We start from the raw sequence: 15,748 nt of genomic DNA, 5'->3' as shown, positions 1-15,748 counted from the left end.
CATTGTGCGGGTCGAGCCTCCTTTGTGCGGGCTCGCCTCAAGGAGCAGCAGCGAGGAGGGGGAGAGGCGGTCATAGAGTGAGGGAACGGGGGCTTTGAAAAGAGGAGAAAAAAGTGGCCTTCATTCGGTTTCTTTTCTTCCTTTTTGTCCGCTCCTATCTCTTTATTGGGAGTGTGTTTTGTCTTTCCCCGCTCCTCCTCCTCCTCTGATAAATGCCACAGTAGCCCTTCGCCGGTTGCCACAATAGACGACCTGTTTCAGAGCCTGTTGTGGAGAAGGAGAAGGGCTGGGTGTGTGGTTGTGTGTGTATGAACGGGGTGTGTGTGTGTGTGTGTGTGTGGGGGGGGGGGGGGGGGGGGCATGAAAAGAAAAATGGCTGCTTTTTAACCTGTACCTCTGAAAAGCAGAAGGAAGAAAGAAGGCCGATCTCTTTCCTTTTCTGAGGGGCTTTGTGAAGGGCCAGTTGTGTCATCAGCCTATTAATACATCTTACTTACAAAGCTCATATGGACACACACACACACACACACACACACACACACACACACACACACACACACACACACACACACACACACACACACACACACACATTGGCTTGCTGGACATTTCTCGTTGTTCATGTTGTTCCCTCAAGATAAACTACTTGTAGATGTATTTTGAGCCATTGATGCATGTTTGAGTGATCTTTCAATACAGGGAAAACTCAAATGCAGTGACGTTTACTCGCAGAATGCTCCTCCAACGCTCCTTACAGGTCGCCCCAGCAGCATCGAAGCATGGGTCACATGCAGAGAACAAATGCCATTGTACAGTTTAAAAATGGCATCTTACTCTTTCCTTACCAATTTACCCAAAGCACGGCCCACGTAATCAGGAAGTGCCATGATCCACAGCTCCTTCCCTCTTTGCAAACCACCGAAATGTGAAATCCTTCATGAGATGCTGATTCAAAATCAATAAAGTTTTGGAAATTGTATTTGCCTACCATTACTATTTTAGAAATGATAAAAGCTTCATGTTAAAGGAATAGGCCACCGTTTTTACATACTAAAATATGTTCTTGCCTCACTTTAGTCGAGTTAATATATCCCCGTCTGGTCTTTGTCCGTGCGCTCTGCCAGGCAAACGGAGCACATACGCAGCCTCTCCCACATGTCACATAGCTCCAAAAAAGCTCACGATAGAAGCTACCAAGCTCTTCCACGTGTTCCCTATTTAAATAAAGTTACGTGAAGTGTTTTCATGCGAAGTATATTTACACAGAAATGTAACATGTCGATTTTATAAGCAAATAAAAAGGGGGACTATATTGTGAGGCGTAATGATACGAGGAGTAAAACGTCCGCGCAGTAACTCCTAAAGGTTATTGACGGAAGTGAGCGGGGGAAGTCTTTAGGAGTTACTGCGCGGACGCTGTGCTCCTCGTATCATTACGCCTCACAATATAGTCCCCCTTTTTATTTGCTTATAAAATCGACATGTTTCATTTCTGTGTAAATATACTTCGCATGAAAACACTTCACGTAACTTTATTTAAATAGGGAACTCGTGGAAGAGCTTGGTAGCTTCTATCGTGAGCTTTTTCGGAGCTATGTGACATGTTGGAGAGGCTGCGTATGTGCTCCGTTTGCCTGGCAGAGTGCACGGACAAAGACCAGACGGGGATATATTAACACGTCTAAAGTGAGGTAAGAAGATATCTTAGTATTTAAAAACGGTGGCCTATTCCTTTAAGTAATGACTCAACTACATCTTATTATAGTGAAATAAACATCTAAGATTGCTGCTGGGTTGGAGCTAGAGAGTGTTTATCATTATTATGTTAATGTAGTTGTTGCACTTAAACATCATCTTGGCCTATTATACATGTTTTCACTGCCAGGCGAAACCGGCGCATCCAGAGAAAACCTATACAGACTCTTGTTGGGAAGCAATAACATGCCACCATTATGTGCAGCGCTACAGATGTCGAGGATCATGGTCTGAACTAATCACCTCATTGGAGGATTAACCTATAGTGCATGTTTTGTATTGATGGAGGATAAGAAAGTCCCTGAAGCAAACTCTTACGAGTACAAGTAGCTGTACTGAAGCTACTTTTTATAGTGCCTAACATGATGGTTGGGCAGCACAGAGCGGGACAAGAACAGACTGAACAAACTGGTCAGGAGGGCCAGGAGGGTGTTAGCCAAGCTCACCTCCATCATGGACAACACCTCCCACCCACTGCACTGGACTGTAGAGGAGCTGAGCAGCTCTTTCAGTGGTTGACTGAGACACCCTCCGTGCAAGAAGGAGCACTACTGCTAGTCCTTCATCCCCCCTGCTGCTAGACTGTACAACACTACTGTAAAGTAACATGTGAAATAACCTCTTTGCAAAAACTACGTGCAATAATCTCTTTATCTGCGTCACTTTATCAACCACTTGCACTTTGACTGTAAGCCTGCACTGCTAATACTGACTTTTTTTTATTTTTTATTATAGTCTGTTTATTTTTTATTGTTTATACTTTTTGCCCCTTAAAGTTGTTAGTCATTGTATATAAGATACCTCTATTTACTTTTTCATTGTTTGCACATCTCCTATCTATTTTGCAGTGTTTCCCCTGAGAATTTGTCCGTTGTGAGATCAATACAGGCTTATCTTATCTTATCTGGTTTGGTACCAGCTTTGCAGAGTGACTCTTCACCCCTCAGGCATCTGTTTTTTTTTTTTAAAGTTAGGGTTAAATGAGTGCTTTTGCTGTCAGTGAAACAAAAACCAGAAGGAAATCTTCTTTCACCTCTGGCTAGGGCTGTCACGATAATTACTATATCGATTTATCGTTCAATAAATGACAGATAAACGATGCATTTTTGGGCTCGATGTTTATCATCTGTAAATTTGACAGCATTTCCCCCTATTTTTGTTTTGTTTTAACTGAAGTAAATTGAGTTACATCATATTTCATGTTTATTGCAGCTCATGTGGTATTTAAGGATATGAGGAAAAGGTTTAATGTCATTTTTATGCCTGAGAGTTGACAGTATCTAGTATCGTTAGAGTCAACAACATCGTTTATCGCGATACTTCCCTGCCTCAATATATCGAACTTTAAATTTGTTTTCATGACAGGCCTACCTCTGCCTTCACTTCATAGTACAAAATACTCCCCAAATATTGTAGCACAGTGTCCCGTCACACTTCCATGACATGCATCGCGTGTGTGTGCAAATCTTTCCAGGATGTACATGTTTTGGGAGAGTCCCCTCGTTAGTACAGTATATACAAGGAAGGCTTTTCTGTGAAATAACCCCTTTGTCGTTTTCTATCTGCCCATCACTGAGCCAGTCCTCCCAACACTGGCCTTTGTGTGATGCCCTGAGTGCAGCCACCGCTGCAGCACCACTCTGTTTTCAGTCCTTCAAGCGCACACACATGTGAAAGACAAAAAAACAAAAAAAAAGGGAAAAAAAACTGCGTGTGTGTTACTTGATGAGGTTATTCTCCGGACTATGGTTCAGTACCCTTGACATCAAAAAGCCAAGAGAACAGAAGAAGAAAGGGGGAAGGAAAGGCAGAGGAGTGCATGGCTTTTGTGTCTGCGGCCCTGAGAGCTCATTCTATAATGAGGCCCAGTCAGCAACGCAAGGCAGCGCTTTGTTCGGCCCGCTCTGCAAATGTGTGCGCGCTCAAATCTCTCCCTGACCTCACCAATAAAGAAATGCCAAGCAGCAACACAAAGCCGTTTGACATCAGTTTATTATGCAATTCCAGAATGCGTGGAAAACCTTGATCGGACAAAAGTGTGACTTACGTATACATAATGTGAGCAGCTATGTTAGTTTTTTAATCCATCTTCAGACTTTTCACCTTTTTGCATTGGAAAGAGCACAATTAGAGCTTTGATATGAGCCCTCCCACAACCTCTTAGACCTCAGGGGAGCTGAGAAACATTGTCACAGGTTTGAACACCTTGGATCGTATTTTGTACGTAAGGATTTAACAACGAGGAGGAAAGAACACTGTGTTCCTCCGCGAAGTGCATTAAAACTATATAATGCACGGTTCCGAGTTGTTAATCCGCTTATACCATTGTCCCACAAACTGAGACTGTTCTGCTTTTTTTTTTTACAGTCCAGAGCAGGAGTTTTTTTTATGTTTTAAGATGTTTTACCTGAAACTAGTTCCAGCTCAAATGTTTGTCGTTGCTATGGAAACCACTGCAGTGGAGTGATATACGTTTGTTAAGTGGTGACGTCACAGCTCTACTTCCAGGTCCGCAGATGTGCGAGAAACTACAAAAAACTCTTAAATACCACAATCAATATTTCTGAAACTCAATGGAGAGTTACTAAACCTATTTATTTATCAGGCCCATTAGCCAAAAATGCAGTACCTATGGCTATAAAAGTAATATTTACCAAAATCGCTACATCCGGGTTAGCGGAGATAAATGCTAACAGCTACGCTAACCCCGGAAGTGCCGACTTTACTTTTTCAGCAGTTGGTGTGGCATTTTTGGCTAATGCGTCTGAGAAATAAGTAGGTTCAGTAACTCTCCATTTAGTTTCAGAAATATTGATGGTTGTTTTAAAGGGTTTTTTATCGTTTTTTCTCGCATATTTGCCGGTCTGCTAGTACCCGGAAGTGGAAGTCGTGACGTCACACTTAACAAACGTATAGAACATGATTTAACCGTTGCCGGAAATAACTTTGCGTTATACAGTTTTAACGCACGCCAGTTAGCCAATCAGAATTGAGTATTCACCCAGACCATGGTGTAACTTTTTATAAGCGATAGAGACTCACTGTTTTTTGTTTTGGAATCTGCTGATTTGTCTTTCAAACAAGCTCCCTGTAAAGTGCCTACTAAACATAAATATATCAGCCCTATGCCTCAATTCGGCGCACCCCTGCTGTCACAGTACAACACTGACACATTCTATAGTTTAGGAGCATCATACACAGGATTATAGACAAGACATTTAGAAAAATCGGCTAAAAATATCGGCATCGGCCTCTGCTCCAAATCCACTTCATTTTGGACATTTGACATAAAACATTTATTTTTTATATATATACAAAGCAGGATAGGGAAGATTTCATCAGTGGGTCCAGATATAGTTAAAAAAAAAAAAGCGCTCTTCGATCACAAAGCTCATGAAAACATAAAACGAGAGGAAGAATGCAATGTCTGAGACTTTCTGATGATGTAGTTAAAAGTCCTTTATTGAACAACAAAATCTGAGTGCCTCGGATTGCGGACATTGCAATGTGCCTCAGACATTGCGTTCTTCTTGCAGTTTTATTTTTCATTAATTTTATTTAACTTTAAGCTAGTAAAACAGTTCCCAAAGTGCCAGACATACTGTACAGAATTAGATTTTTAAAACAATAACCTTTTTTTTCCAATCCTAATTAACTTTACCCAACCACGACTCTTTTGTGTCAGTCCCAATGCTGGATAAATGGGAGATTTCCTCAACGACATCTTTGAGTATTAGCATAGATATGAGGCAGAAACCTAGTCTTAAAATTTCTTTCTTCTTTCAAAAGCTCTGCTTGTTCTTCTTGTTGTGCCCGTTAGCAACAAAAATGTACCGCATTGTACAATACTGTAAATGGAGTTCAACCTTGAAGGCATTCAGTTCCATATGAAGGGACTGAATTTGAGGTGGAAGTTCAGAGCATTTTTTTTTAATTGTAATTGTATTGATAAATGTGCTGTTGTTTTATATTGTATTGTATATTGGAAATGATATTCAGTATTCTATCATCTAGTGCAGTACATCTCTGTTGCTGTGAGTTTAATGTCTCTATATGTTGTATACTGAAGCTTTTTTTCTACTAGTTCATGGTAAAAGGAGATACTTGTGGCAAAACAGACCTTTGTGCACTTTAATGATATGTGAAGAAATGAATCAGTTTGAAGGTTAGAAATGCTTGAGGAAAGTTTTGGGCATGAGTCTGGACCACAACTAACGGACTACATTTTAAAGGAATAGGCCACCGTTTTTACATACTAAGATATGTTCTTACCTCACTTTAGCCGAGTTAATATATCCCCGTCTGGTCTTTGTCCGTGCGCTCTGTCACGCAAACGGAGCACATACGCAGCCTCTCCCACATGTCACATAGCTCCGAAAAAGCTCACGATAGAAGCTACCAAGCTCTTCCACGTGTTCCCTATTTAAATAAAGTTACGTGAAGTGTTTTAATGCGAAGTATATTTACCCAGAAATGTAGCATGTCGATTTTATAAGCAAATAAAAAGGGGGACTATATTGTGAGGCGTAATGATACGAGGAGCACAGAGTCCGCGTAGTAACTCCTAAAGACTTCCCCCGCTCACTTCCGTCAATAACCTTTAGGAGTTACTGCGCGGACGTTTTACTCCTCGTATCATTACGCCTCACAATATAGTCCCCCTTTTTATTTGCTTATAAAATCGACATGCTACATTTCTGTGTAAATATACTTCGCATGAAAACACTTCACGTAACTTTATTTAAATAGGGAACACGTGGAAGAGCTTGGTAGCTTCTATCGTGAGCTTTTTTGGAGCTATGTGACATGTGGGAGAGGCTGCGTATGTGCTCCGTTTGCGTGACAGAGCGCACGGACAAAGACCAGACGGGGATATATTAACTCGTCTAAAGTGAGGTAAGAACATATCTTAGTATGTAAAAACGGTGGCCTATTCCTTTAAGCTCTCCCTCTTTCATTGTTTATAAACCAAGCAAAATATGTCCATGTCCTTTAATTTGAAGTCATCAGCAGCATTGGATATCCTTCTATTTGCAGGTGAGAGTGCATTGCTACTTTTCTATCAGTGCTGCTTATACGTACTGCTCACCTTATGCGCCTCATGATGTACAATTAACTTTGAGATTTTGCCACTTGTGCCGCTCATTTTTCGACGTCTATGGGACTAGTTTATCTTTAGCTGTTGCCGAATTATTGCCGAATGATTGAAAGATCAAATGGACCGGAGAGCTGCACTCAAGCCTCGCTCCAACGCAGTGGTGATATGCCATAGAGAGTTTGATGATGATGATGATGATGATGATGGCACTTCAACAGCCGTATTTCAGCAAAGTGCACTTGTTTTCGGAGCTGTTAGAGGAGCAAGTTGACTTGAGTTTACAGTCTCGCCATGACGCTGCGGTTACAGCGCAAAAGCCTAAACAAGGAATCGCGTATTTGTTTGAGAGGGATTTCATACCAGGGTAATGTCTCGTGAAACAATTGACATGGAAAGTGTAGAAAGTGCAAACCTCGTCTAAAAAAGGAAGGAAATGCATCACCGAAGCAAATTATGTTTAATTAAGGTGAGACGTTGCAAGTGAATTGGAAAACTTTTTCAAATTTGGAGATATTGGTTTGAAACTTTTGCTGCAGATTACTGGAAAATCTGAGAAAAAAATATATTGCAAGTTTTCTGTCATTTCATGTTTTCGTATCAAAATAAGGCCTTTTATGCCTAATAATGCCCCAAATATATGGATCGAGCCAGGGTTAAATTTATGGTTTTATTTCCCATATTGGCTACAAAGATTTTTCTCAGAGGGGATTTTGTATTTCTTGGGTAACTTTAAAATAAGTGGAAAAATCAGAAACTCAAAACTCAATAAATCAGGCTAGGAATTGCGACTAATGTGGAGATATTGTCGCACCAGCGTGAGAAAAAAGTGTATTGCCCTTGAAATCGCAATTTCCAACATAAATGTATCGTCAAACATTGAATCAGTGAAATAATTAAGCAAGATTAGGTATTTTTTCCTTTCCGGGTGTAAGTTTATATGGTGAGACCAATTTATCCCAAAACCTGAAAACCGCAGTGTCTCCCATAAAAAAAAAAAAAAAAGTCCAAGATGACCCTGAGCCCACCTGAAGACGCCCGAGTCCCTTCAGTAGAACATGTCCCACAGTTTGAGAGCCACGGATCCATGTCAGTGCTGCCCTCGCTCGCGCCTCGATCTCTATCAGTCTGTATAGGCGAGGGATACCTGCCGCAGGGTGCGTGCTAATGATGCAAATGAGGTGGGATTTGAAGAGGCGCTTTGTGCGTGGCTCTTACGGGGAGAGAGGGCTGTTATTTTGTGTGTGTGTGTGTGTGTGTGTGTGTGTGTGGGGAGGGTGGTAAGGTGTAGGGGAGGGATTGTGGGTCAAAATGCACAGGAGAGTAGAAAAGACACGCGCTTGCACCGGCACACACCAACTCACTATGACTTGTATCAGCAGCTCCCGTCCACTCGCTCAGCAGCACTGTAGGAGCTCAGCAAGGCCATTCTGCTTTGACAGGTTAGTGGACCACAAGAAACATTAATTGCTTTTTAAAAATGTATTCATATTTTCATTTTCGAAGCGCCCTTTAAGATTTTTTGTAATAGTAAGATTTGTTGAAGAACATTTTTCTGTCAAATATTTTTACAGTTTATTTTACTCAAATGTGGAAAGTTATTTGCTGCTTTCACTCAAGAGATTTATTCTTTTTTGCCTGTGCTTGTGGTTATTATAACGTTTTACATTTGTTCACAAAGGTTTATTGAACTGTTTCTATGTTTTGTGTGTAGCTTATCCTTCTTGTCAGCATAATTATTGAGAATCATGCAAAGTTTGAAGTTGTCGGATTAAAATATATATTTTTTTACTTCTGCTTTAAAGCATCTTAGTTTGATGTTTAATGTTGATTTGATTCTGGACTTCAGCTGCCAACAGAGGAGACATGCTGAGTGATGTGGAGTTTCAGCCGGTGCCAGGCCCATGGGCACAGAGGCACTGTCTGGCACCCACACGCTCAATTGTTTGATCAAATAACGCACACCACGGGGCCAATCTGCAAACATTTGTTTATACATCAGTTTACACTTGTCTTAACACGACCAGCAACTCACTGAAATAGTTCTTCTGTTCAACCGCAAACATGTTTACTGCCAAACAGACTGTGAGGAAATCAAATGGCCGTGTTTTAAAGTGCGAGCAAACTGGTTTTGGAAACATGCTAAGATCAGGGTGTGAAATCTTGTCTGCTTTAATGGACAGCCAGCTGAGTGCGGCGCTTTGAATCTTTCCTGCAGGGAACCTTCTGCCATTGCAGCTGTCAGTCTCAGGGCTGACAATGAGAATGCCTTTATTTGTTTATGGCCAAGCGGAGCTCTTTACATGTTTCACTTGTCCCTGCTGCTCGGAGCTGCTGAGTGTGGCTGCTGGCACTTTCACTCACTCCTCTGTGCGCAGCCTGCCTCTCTGCCTCAGGCTGAAGCTGGGGAGCCACAAGAACCACATAAACCCAGCAAGCTGCTTCTGTCAGCCACTGAGGAGGGGAGGAAAGAGTGAGAAGAGAGTCAGGAAACAATGAAAGAAAAGGCTACAAAAGAATGAACAACAGCGGGCTTTAGGTTGGCAGCTCCCTTGGGGAGATGTCGCAGTTTACATGTTACAACTTGTTGGTAACTGAATGTTTTGTGTGAAGTGCTTTTGTGTCGTGGGAAGTCTAAGGTTTCAACGTTGTCAGTGCTTTAAAAAGATGTTTATCAGTGCAGCAGAGGCACGTCCCTCCTCTGTCCACCATGTGCCCCTCCGCTGCAGCCACCTTACTGTGACTCAACACAGTGTGCTCAAGCACACCCGGGCTTTGTATGTCTGCTATAGCTTGGTTTTCCCATTTAAAATCTCCTCTTGCCGCTTGGCACATGGGTTATTGTTGGTTGTCAGCGTTCATTCCATGGCCCTTCATGCCTTTGATAACAAGCCTTTTGATAGGGAAATATTCTAATACATGACAGACCTAACCTGTAACAGAAATAGCTGTCATTGTGTACTGCCAGATTCTTGAAACCCCACCTGCTTTAGGGCCTCACACTCACTACAAGTCAGTATATATAAGCATTTTTGATGTCACAAATAGCAGCTTTTGGCCACTTTGTTCTTGATACAGGGCACAGCAGCTGCACCCAGGCTTTTGAAATTTTATTTTTTCTCCAAGAGTGTGGTGACCACCAGTTAAAACTGCCCTGTGTTTTATGAAAGCAGTCAAACATGCTGTTGTGATGTATCACAAACTGAGGAAAGCGCTATTCAGACGGTCCTTTGGAAACTCATACATGTGCAGGCAAGGTAGGGTTCCACTTGGTTGCTTCAGAGAGGAGTTAAGTGTGTATTTAACCAAACGCCATGGAGGTACGCGATAACCTTGGCTGCCTGCATTGTTCAAGCTAAGACGCTGAAGGTATTGTTGTGAAGAAAGCCTTTGTGCTTGTAAAACACACATGCACAAATGCACCTTAACTCATTCCTGTCTGTCAGCAGCTCGCAGAGCGCAGATTGTGAGCATACCTCACACACAGAGCCAAGGCGTGTGAAAGCCACCTGTGGCAGCTCCACTCTCAGCCTGTGGAACGTGGAGGGCCCCAGGAATAACTGCAGTGTGGGACAGCACCCCCCCAGCCTCACAATCAGACCTGCCCACAGGGCACTATAAGACTCACCCCCTTGAGAACGGCAACACTAGCCGTTAAACTGAAGGTAGAGGCTATTTCATGTCAGTGATTACAACCAAGACACCTGTCACACTGTGGGACACGCAGCCGGGAAGGAAGAGTCCATTATTTCTCTGTGAAATGCCACAAATAGTTTAAATGTACTTTCAAGTTGATATATTTTATGCCCCATTCCATTTCCTATTGTTTACATAGTGTGATGTGTACTTTGTATTGGGTTCTTTGCAAAATGCAAAATGAATGAGCAGTTATCAGCATTTGAATAGAGGCTTTTTTTGTACGTATATAATTAATGTCTGAGGACTGTTGTGCATTGTCTTTTAATGTTTGTATATCTGAGATCTGCACAGTGCACAGCCTGTGTATAATGAACCCAGTGCAAAGTGTGGAGCTGGTGGTGGCAGCTGCAGCGGCCGAGTCGGCAGCTCCTCTCCTGTTGCAGCTGTATTTAACAGGCTCTGAGTGCCGTCTTTACTTCACGTCAGCTGTGGGAAATGGATTATGATTGTGACTTTGAACACAAATGTGCTCGTGTGACATGGGTCGCTGATCTTGTGCACTAACTTAGTCCTTTGAAATGTCTTAAGAATTCAGTGACACTGTCCAACTTCGTCAATGTCAAGAATATCTTTGTGCATTTTGTTTTAAAACCCACTTGTTACTTGTTTATAGAGGAATGGTATGTTCAGCGTGAGATCTTAACTCGTAAAGCATTTAATACATACAGCGTGAGAGCGGAGAAGTGATGGCCGGTTCAGACGATGGATGTAAATGCGCTTTAAAGCGTGACAAATATCAAGTCCTGCACTTCCACAGACCTGTTGCTCTGCTCCCACAGCGCACGCAGCTGGAGTTGTTTTAGCTCAGTCATAGTGCAGTTGAACAGTGTACAGTGAGTCTTAGACCCAGCAGACAGGTGCTTTTGTTTGGTGTAGCTCCATGTGTCCCGGTCAGAGATGTTGTGTGTGAGTGCGTCGGGGGGTAATCATTACTATGCTGTGCGCAGAACGGTGGCGCTTCACATTTTTGTGCCGTGTTCCCGAGTCGGTCGGCACATTCCGCTGCCATTGTTCTGCGGCCTGTTTCCTGCGGCCGCGGCTTTTGTCAGCCTCTCCCCCATTGTCCTGGCTTCCTTTGTTCCCCCGCTCCAACAATGGCTTTTTTCTGCCTCTTTATATATATGTGCACTTTTTGCCCTTGTGTGTTGTGTTTGTTTTGTTCTGCTGTCTGCTGTGTTTTTCTTTCCTCCCGCTGCAGAGCCAGGAAATCAAACGCGCGCACACACACACACACACACACACCCACACACACACACCCACACACACACACACACACACACACTGATGTGGCTGTTCCCTCACTCTACCTGTCCTCTGCTGCTCTCAAAGGTGATATGGGGCGGTCTCCCCTTTAGACCTCAATTATTCACTGTCACCCTTCAGACGGTTCGAACAATGGCACTTCCTCCACGCCACCTCTGACCTTGACACTGGAGCTGACCTAAATTAGTGGCATTCATGTCGCCCAGTTCAGAGTATTTATATGATAACCCAAAACCTCACACGTTTTGCAAGTGGTACCTTTTCTGATCTATGTTTTAGAGCAGATGATACTTTTGACTGTAGTAGCTTTCCGAATCAGCTTCATATACCATGCATTATTAACCTTATTATTTTTGAGTTGTTTTAGATTGGTTATTGCCGCTCCCTTTGTATAAAATGTACACGATTAGAACCTGTTCAAATGCAGTCATTATCATTATGGGGCAGAGGATATGAAATACCAAGGTGTCCCTGGCGCGCCACACCCTCCTGACAACTTCTTCTTGTGTGTTCGACAGAATGGTTGAGCCCAGTCCACCAGCGCTGCAGCTCCCCTTGTGCGGAGACGTGGCCATGACGGCAGTGGGGGTCAAAGTGGAGCAGGACGAGCCCTCAAAGACCTCTCCGTCCCGTGACTGGACCGGGAGCCACCTGCTAGAGACGCGCCAGCTGACCCCGCCCCTGTCCCGCTCGCCTTCGGTAAAACTAATGAATGAAAGACACAAAAATAAATGCTGAAACCCTGGCAAATATGAGGAAAAGTCTATAATGAGCAATATGTGTGCCACTTCCACCAGAATTGCTAGAAATTACCTCTGTATGTATCTAGAAGTACCACAGTTACTACCAAGGAATTACAGCTGTAGTATCCTTGAAGTACCACAATAAGTACCAAATATGTATCACTGTTATTACTAGAAAGTACCAAAGTAAGCCTACCACCTACCACCGTTATTACAAAGAGCTACCACTGTTTGTACACAGACGGCGTCTCTGCGATCGCCCATATATGGTCATGTTTGAAAACAGTTAAGGGGGAAAACAATTTGGAGAAAAATCTAAACTTTCTAAACTCCAATTAATCAAAAACTCCTTCATCAAATTCTGAATTATAAATATAGTTTTCTACTAAATAAAGATACAAAGATATGGAGAGAAGCAAAGTGGTTCAACAGCCCATAAATACATAAATAACGGCGAATGCTAACACTATATGGACCCGATTTAGATTTGACTTTATTTGTATGTGATAAATATGTTTATATTTCGCCAGAAAATGTCTAAAAACAGTGAAAAAAGATTCTGTTTTCCCCCTTCTATGACGCGATGCCGTCTGTATCTATCGACTAGTATCACAGTACACGCTTAGTAATTAACACTATAGTATCTTTTCAGTACCACAGTAAGTACCAAAGATGTACATCATAATTACTAAATATGACACACTGCTTTACCACATTACAAACTTTGGATTTACCACTGTAGTATCCTTTAAGTACCACAGTGAGTACCTTGGATGTACTACTGTAATGATCTAAGATGTACCACATTTGTTACCCAGAAGTACCATTGTAGTTACTCAAGATATACCACCAGTATTTATTTATTATTAGTAATTACCACTGTAAGTACTTCAGACTCGCTGGCCCGTATTGTAAAGCGCTACCGTACAAAAGCTCAGTGTCAAAATTGTATGAACACATTACATTTTCAATTTCTATAAAGTAATATTTTTATCAAGTATATGCATGAATCTCTAGACTCTAGACTTCGAAAGAAAGAGTCCCAATTGAGGATAACGTGTGTTTTGCAGGACGGGTCTCCGGGGAAAGAGCCCTCACACAGACTCAGTCCCACAGCGCTGAAAGAAGCTCCGGAGCGACAAGACGGACAATCCAATCTCAAGGAAGGTCTGGACGATGTACCTTTTTACAATGTTGTGTTTCCTTTTGCAAGCTCAGTCCAATATGTTTCTCTGCATTCAAGTTGATTTAATCCAAAAGGAAAAAAAACTGGTAATTTTCTCCTATTGTACAGTAACCACTAGCTCACTCCTTGAACGTAAAACTAAGCTGTCAAGGACTTTTCCGAGTTACAAATGGTGCCAGTGTCAGTTGTACAAACCATTCGATTCTTGTTGTGTTTGGTTTCTCCATTAACCTAGAGCTTGCCAAAAAGAAAAAAACATCAAAGTTGTCATCATGGCAGATCAAATATCGAGGAAGATTTGCACCTTTTGTTCAGTCACAACAACAACAAAAAAGGAAATAGACAATGAAAGTGTTTTGACTTCCCTTAAAAAAGCTTCCATAATGTCAGTAGAGCAACACTTGGAGTTGTTGTCAGCGGGTATTAAATTCTGTTTCAGTGCACTTTGCTTTTGATTAAAAAAAAATAAGTTGTCAAGTCAAGACGCTCAAGACTCTAAGCTTCTTCCTCGTTATGATTGTCACGATTTCGTCCTTTTTGTCTGCGATTTCATCATGTTTTTGTTGCTTTTTTCTAACATGTTTTGGTCACATTTTTGTGGTTTGATCACAGTGACAAAAAAGTCACAAAAAACGCAATTAAAACGTGACAGAAATGCAGCAAGAATTACTAAAATGTGACAACAAAAACAAGGAAGAAGCTTAGATGAGTTTTGTAGGTCTTAGCTTTCAAGTGAGGCGTTACTCTGGCCTTAATTAACGTTGTAAACTCCAGTCCTGCAGCTTTTAGATTTGGGTAAAACTGGAGAAAATGTGCTCGGTTAAGGAGGGGGATATGGGGTTAATGAACACTTTAGTTACTTTGTATAAATGCGCCAGATTTAGCCGCATATTGTACATTTAAAGGAACAGGCCACACTTCCATTCTGAGATATGTTCATACCTGAGCTTAGACGAGTTGATGCGTACCTGTCTGGTCTTTGTGCGTGTGCTCAGTCATGCAAAACGACCAAAGATGTTGTTAGCATTTGGCCTCTCCCAGCATATTCCTATGGCTCCAAACGGGGTAAATTAGAAGCGACCACGCTCTTCCACGGGCACAAAGACCAGACCGGTACATATCAACTCGTCCAAGCTCAGGTAAGAACATATCTCAGTATGGAAAAATGGTGGCCTGTTCCTTTAAGACAACAATTATGTAAAAACACACAGACATAGAGTATTTACACTATTTACAACCACCCCTGCAATATAAAAAGTTGAATGAATCAGTTCTTAATCAGACCAAACTGCTAGACGAATTATGAGATGATTCGAACATATTTGGGTGTTTTATTATAGAACCTGCTAACCCAAAGTGTTGTTGTTTGCAAAGGATATTATACCAAACAATAATTGCAGCTTTTGTGATTTGTTCCTTTGCGATCGTTGAAATTGCGATTAGCTTTCCATTCATCTTGCAGCGCCGTCCTTTTGATCTCTTTTCACTTTTAAGACTCTTGTTTACACTGCTCCCGTTGCTCAAAAGTTGACGTAAACTCAGCGGGCTACATTCATGTGCCATCCAGATTTTAGACAAAGCGGCCGGCAGAAAATCAATGCTTTAAAGTAACGGTTTGTTATTTGGCAGATTGAATGGGAATGGGCTGTTTTAGTTCGGCTCTGTTCTTTACACGTGGCGCGAAAGGCTGCTCCTCGACACTCTCGCTGCCCTCCTCTATTTTCTCTCCCCTGCACTCCACGCCTCCATTTCTTAAAAAACTCCCTCCACTCGCTGACCTTGGATTGTTCTGGGTCCAAATATCGACCCACTCAAACACTCAAAACTTTCTCACCGGCTCGCAAACAAACCCTTGCCTCTAAATGTAATCTTCTATAGCCCCATTAGAACGGCAGCGGAGAGGTGCTGCGTGGTGTCAGGTAGACTGTGATTGACACTGTATTTGGACACACAGCTGCCCACTCAGTCCATCTTGGTGCCGTCTTGCTGAGGTCTTGTTGCATTGCT

At 42.2% G+C, this 15,748-nt stretch overlaps 1 protein-coding gene across 3 annotated transcripts in view; it reads left to right on the top strand.

Moving 5' to 3' along the window:
* Positions 1–15,748, top strand: part of sox13 (SRY-box transcription factor 13) — a 48,113-nt gene that overhangs the window by 13,864 nt on the left and 18,501 nt on the right. For all 3 annotated transcript variants that reach the window (XM_079579274.1, XM_079579272.1, XM_079579273.1), the window contains exons 2-3: positions 12,331–12,511; positions 13,626–13,722. In XM_079579274.1, the coding sequence (XP_079435400.1) occupies positions 12,332–12,511; positions 13,626–13,722 (277 nt within the window). In that variant the 5' untranslated portion in view covers position 12,331. The remainder of the gene's footprint in view (positions 1–12,330; positions 12,512–13,625; positions 13,723–15,748) is intronic.

Source organism: Gobius niger (assembly GCF_951799975.1).
Source record: "Gobius niger genome assembly, chromosome: 20".
Lineage (NCBI taxonomy): Eukaryota > Metazoa > Chordata > Actinopteri > Gobiiformes > Gobiidae > Gobius > Gobius niger.
Note: the sequence above shows the minus strand (reverse complement) of the source record. Positions and strands in the feature narration are given on the sequence as shown.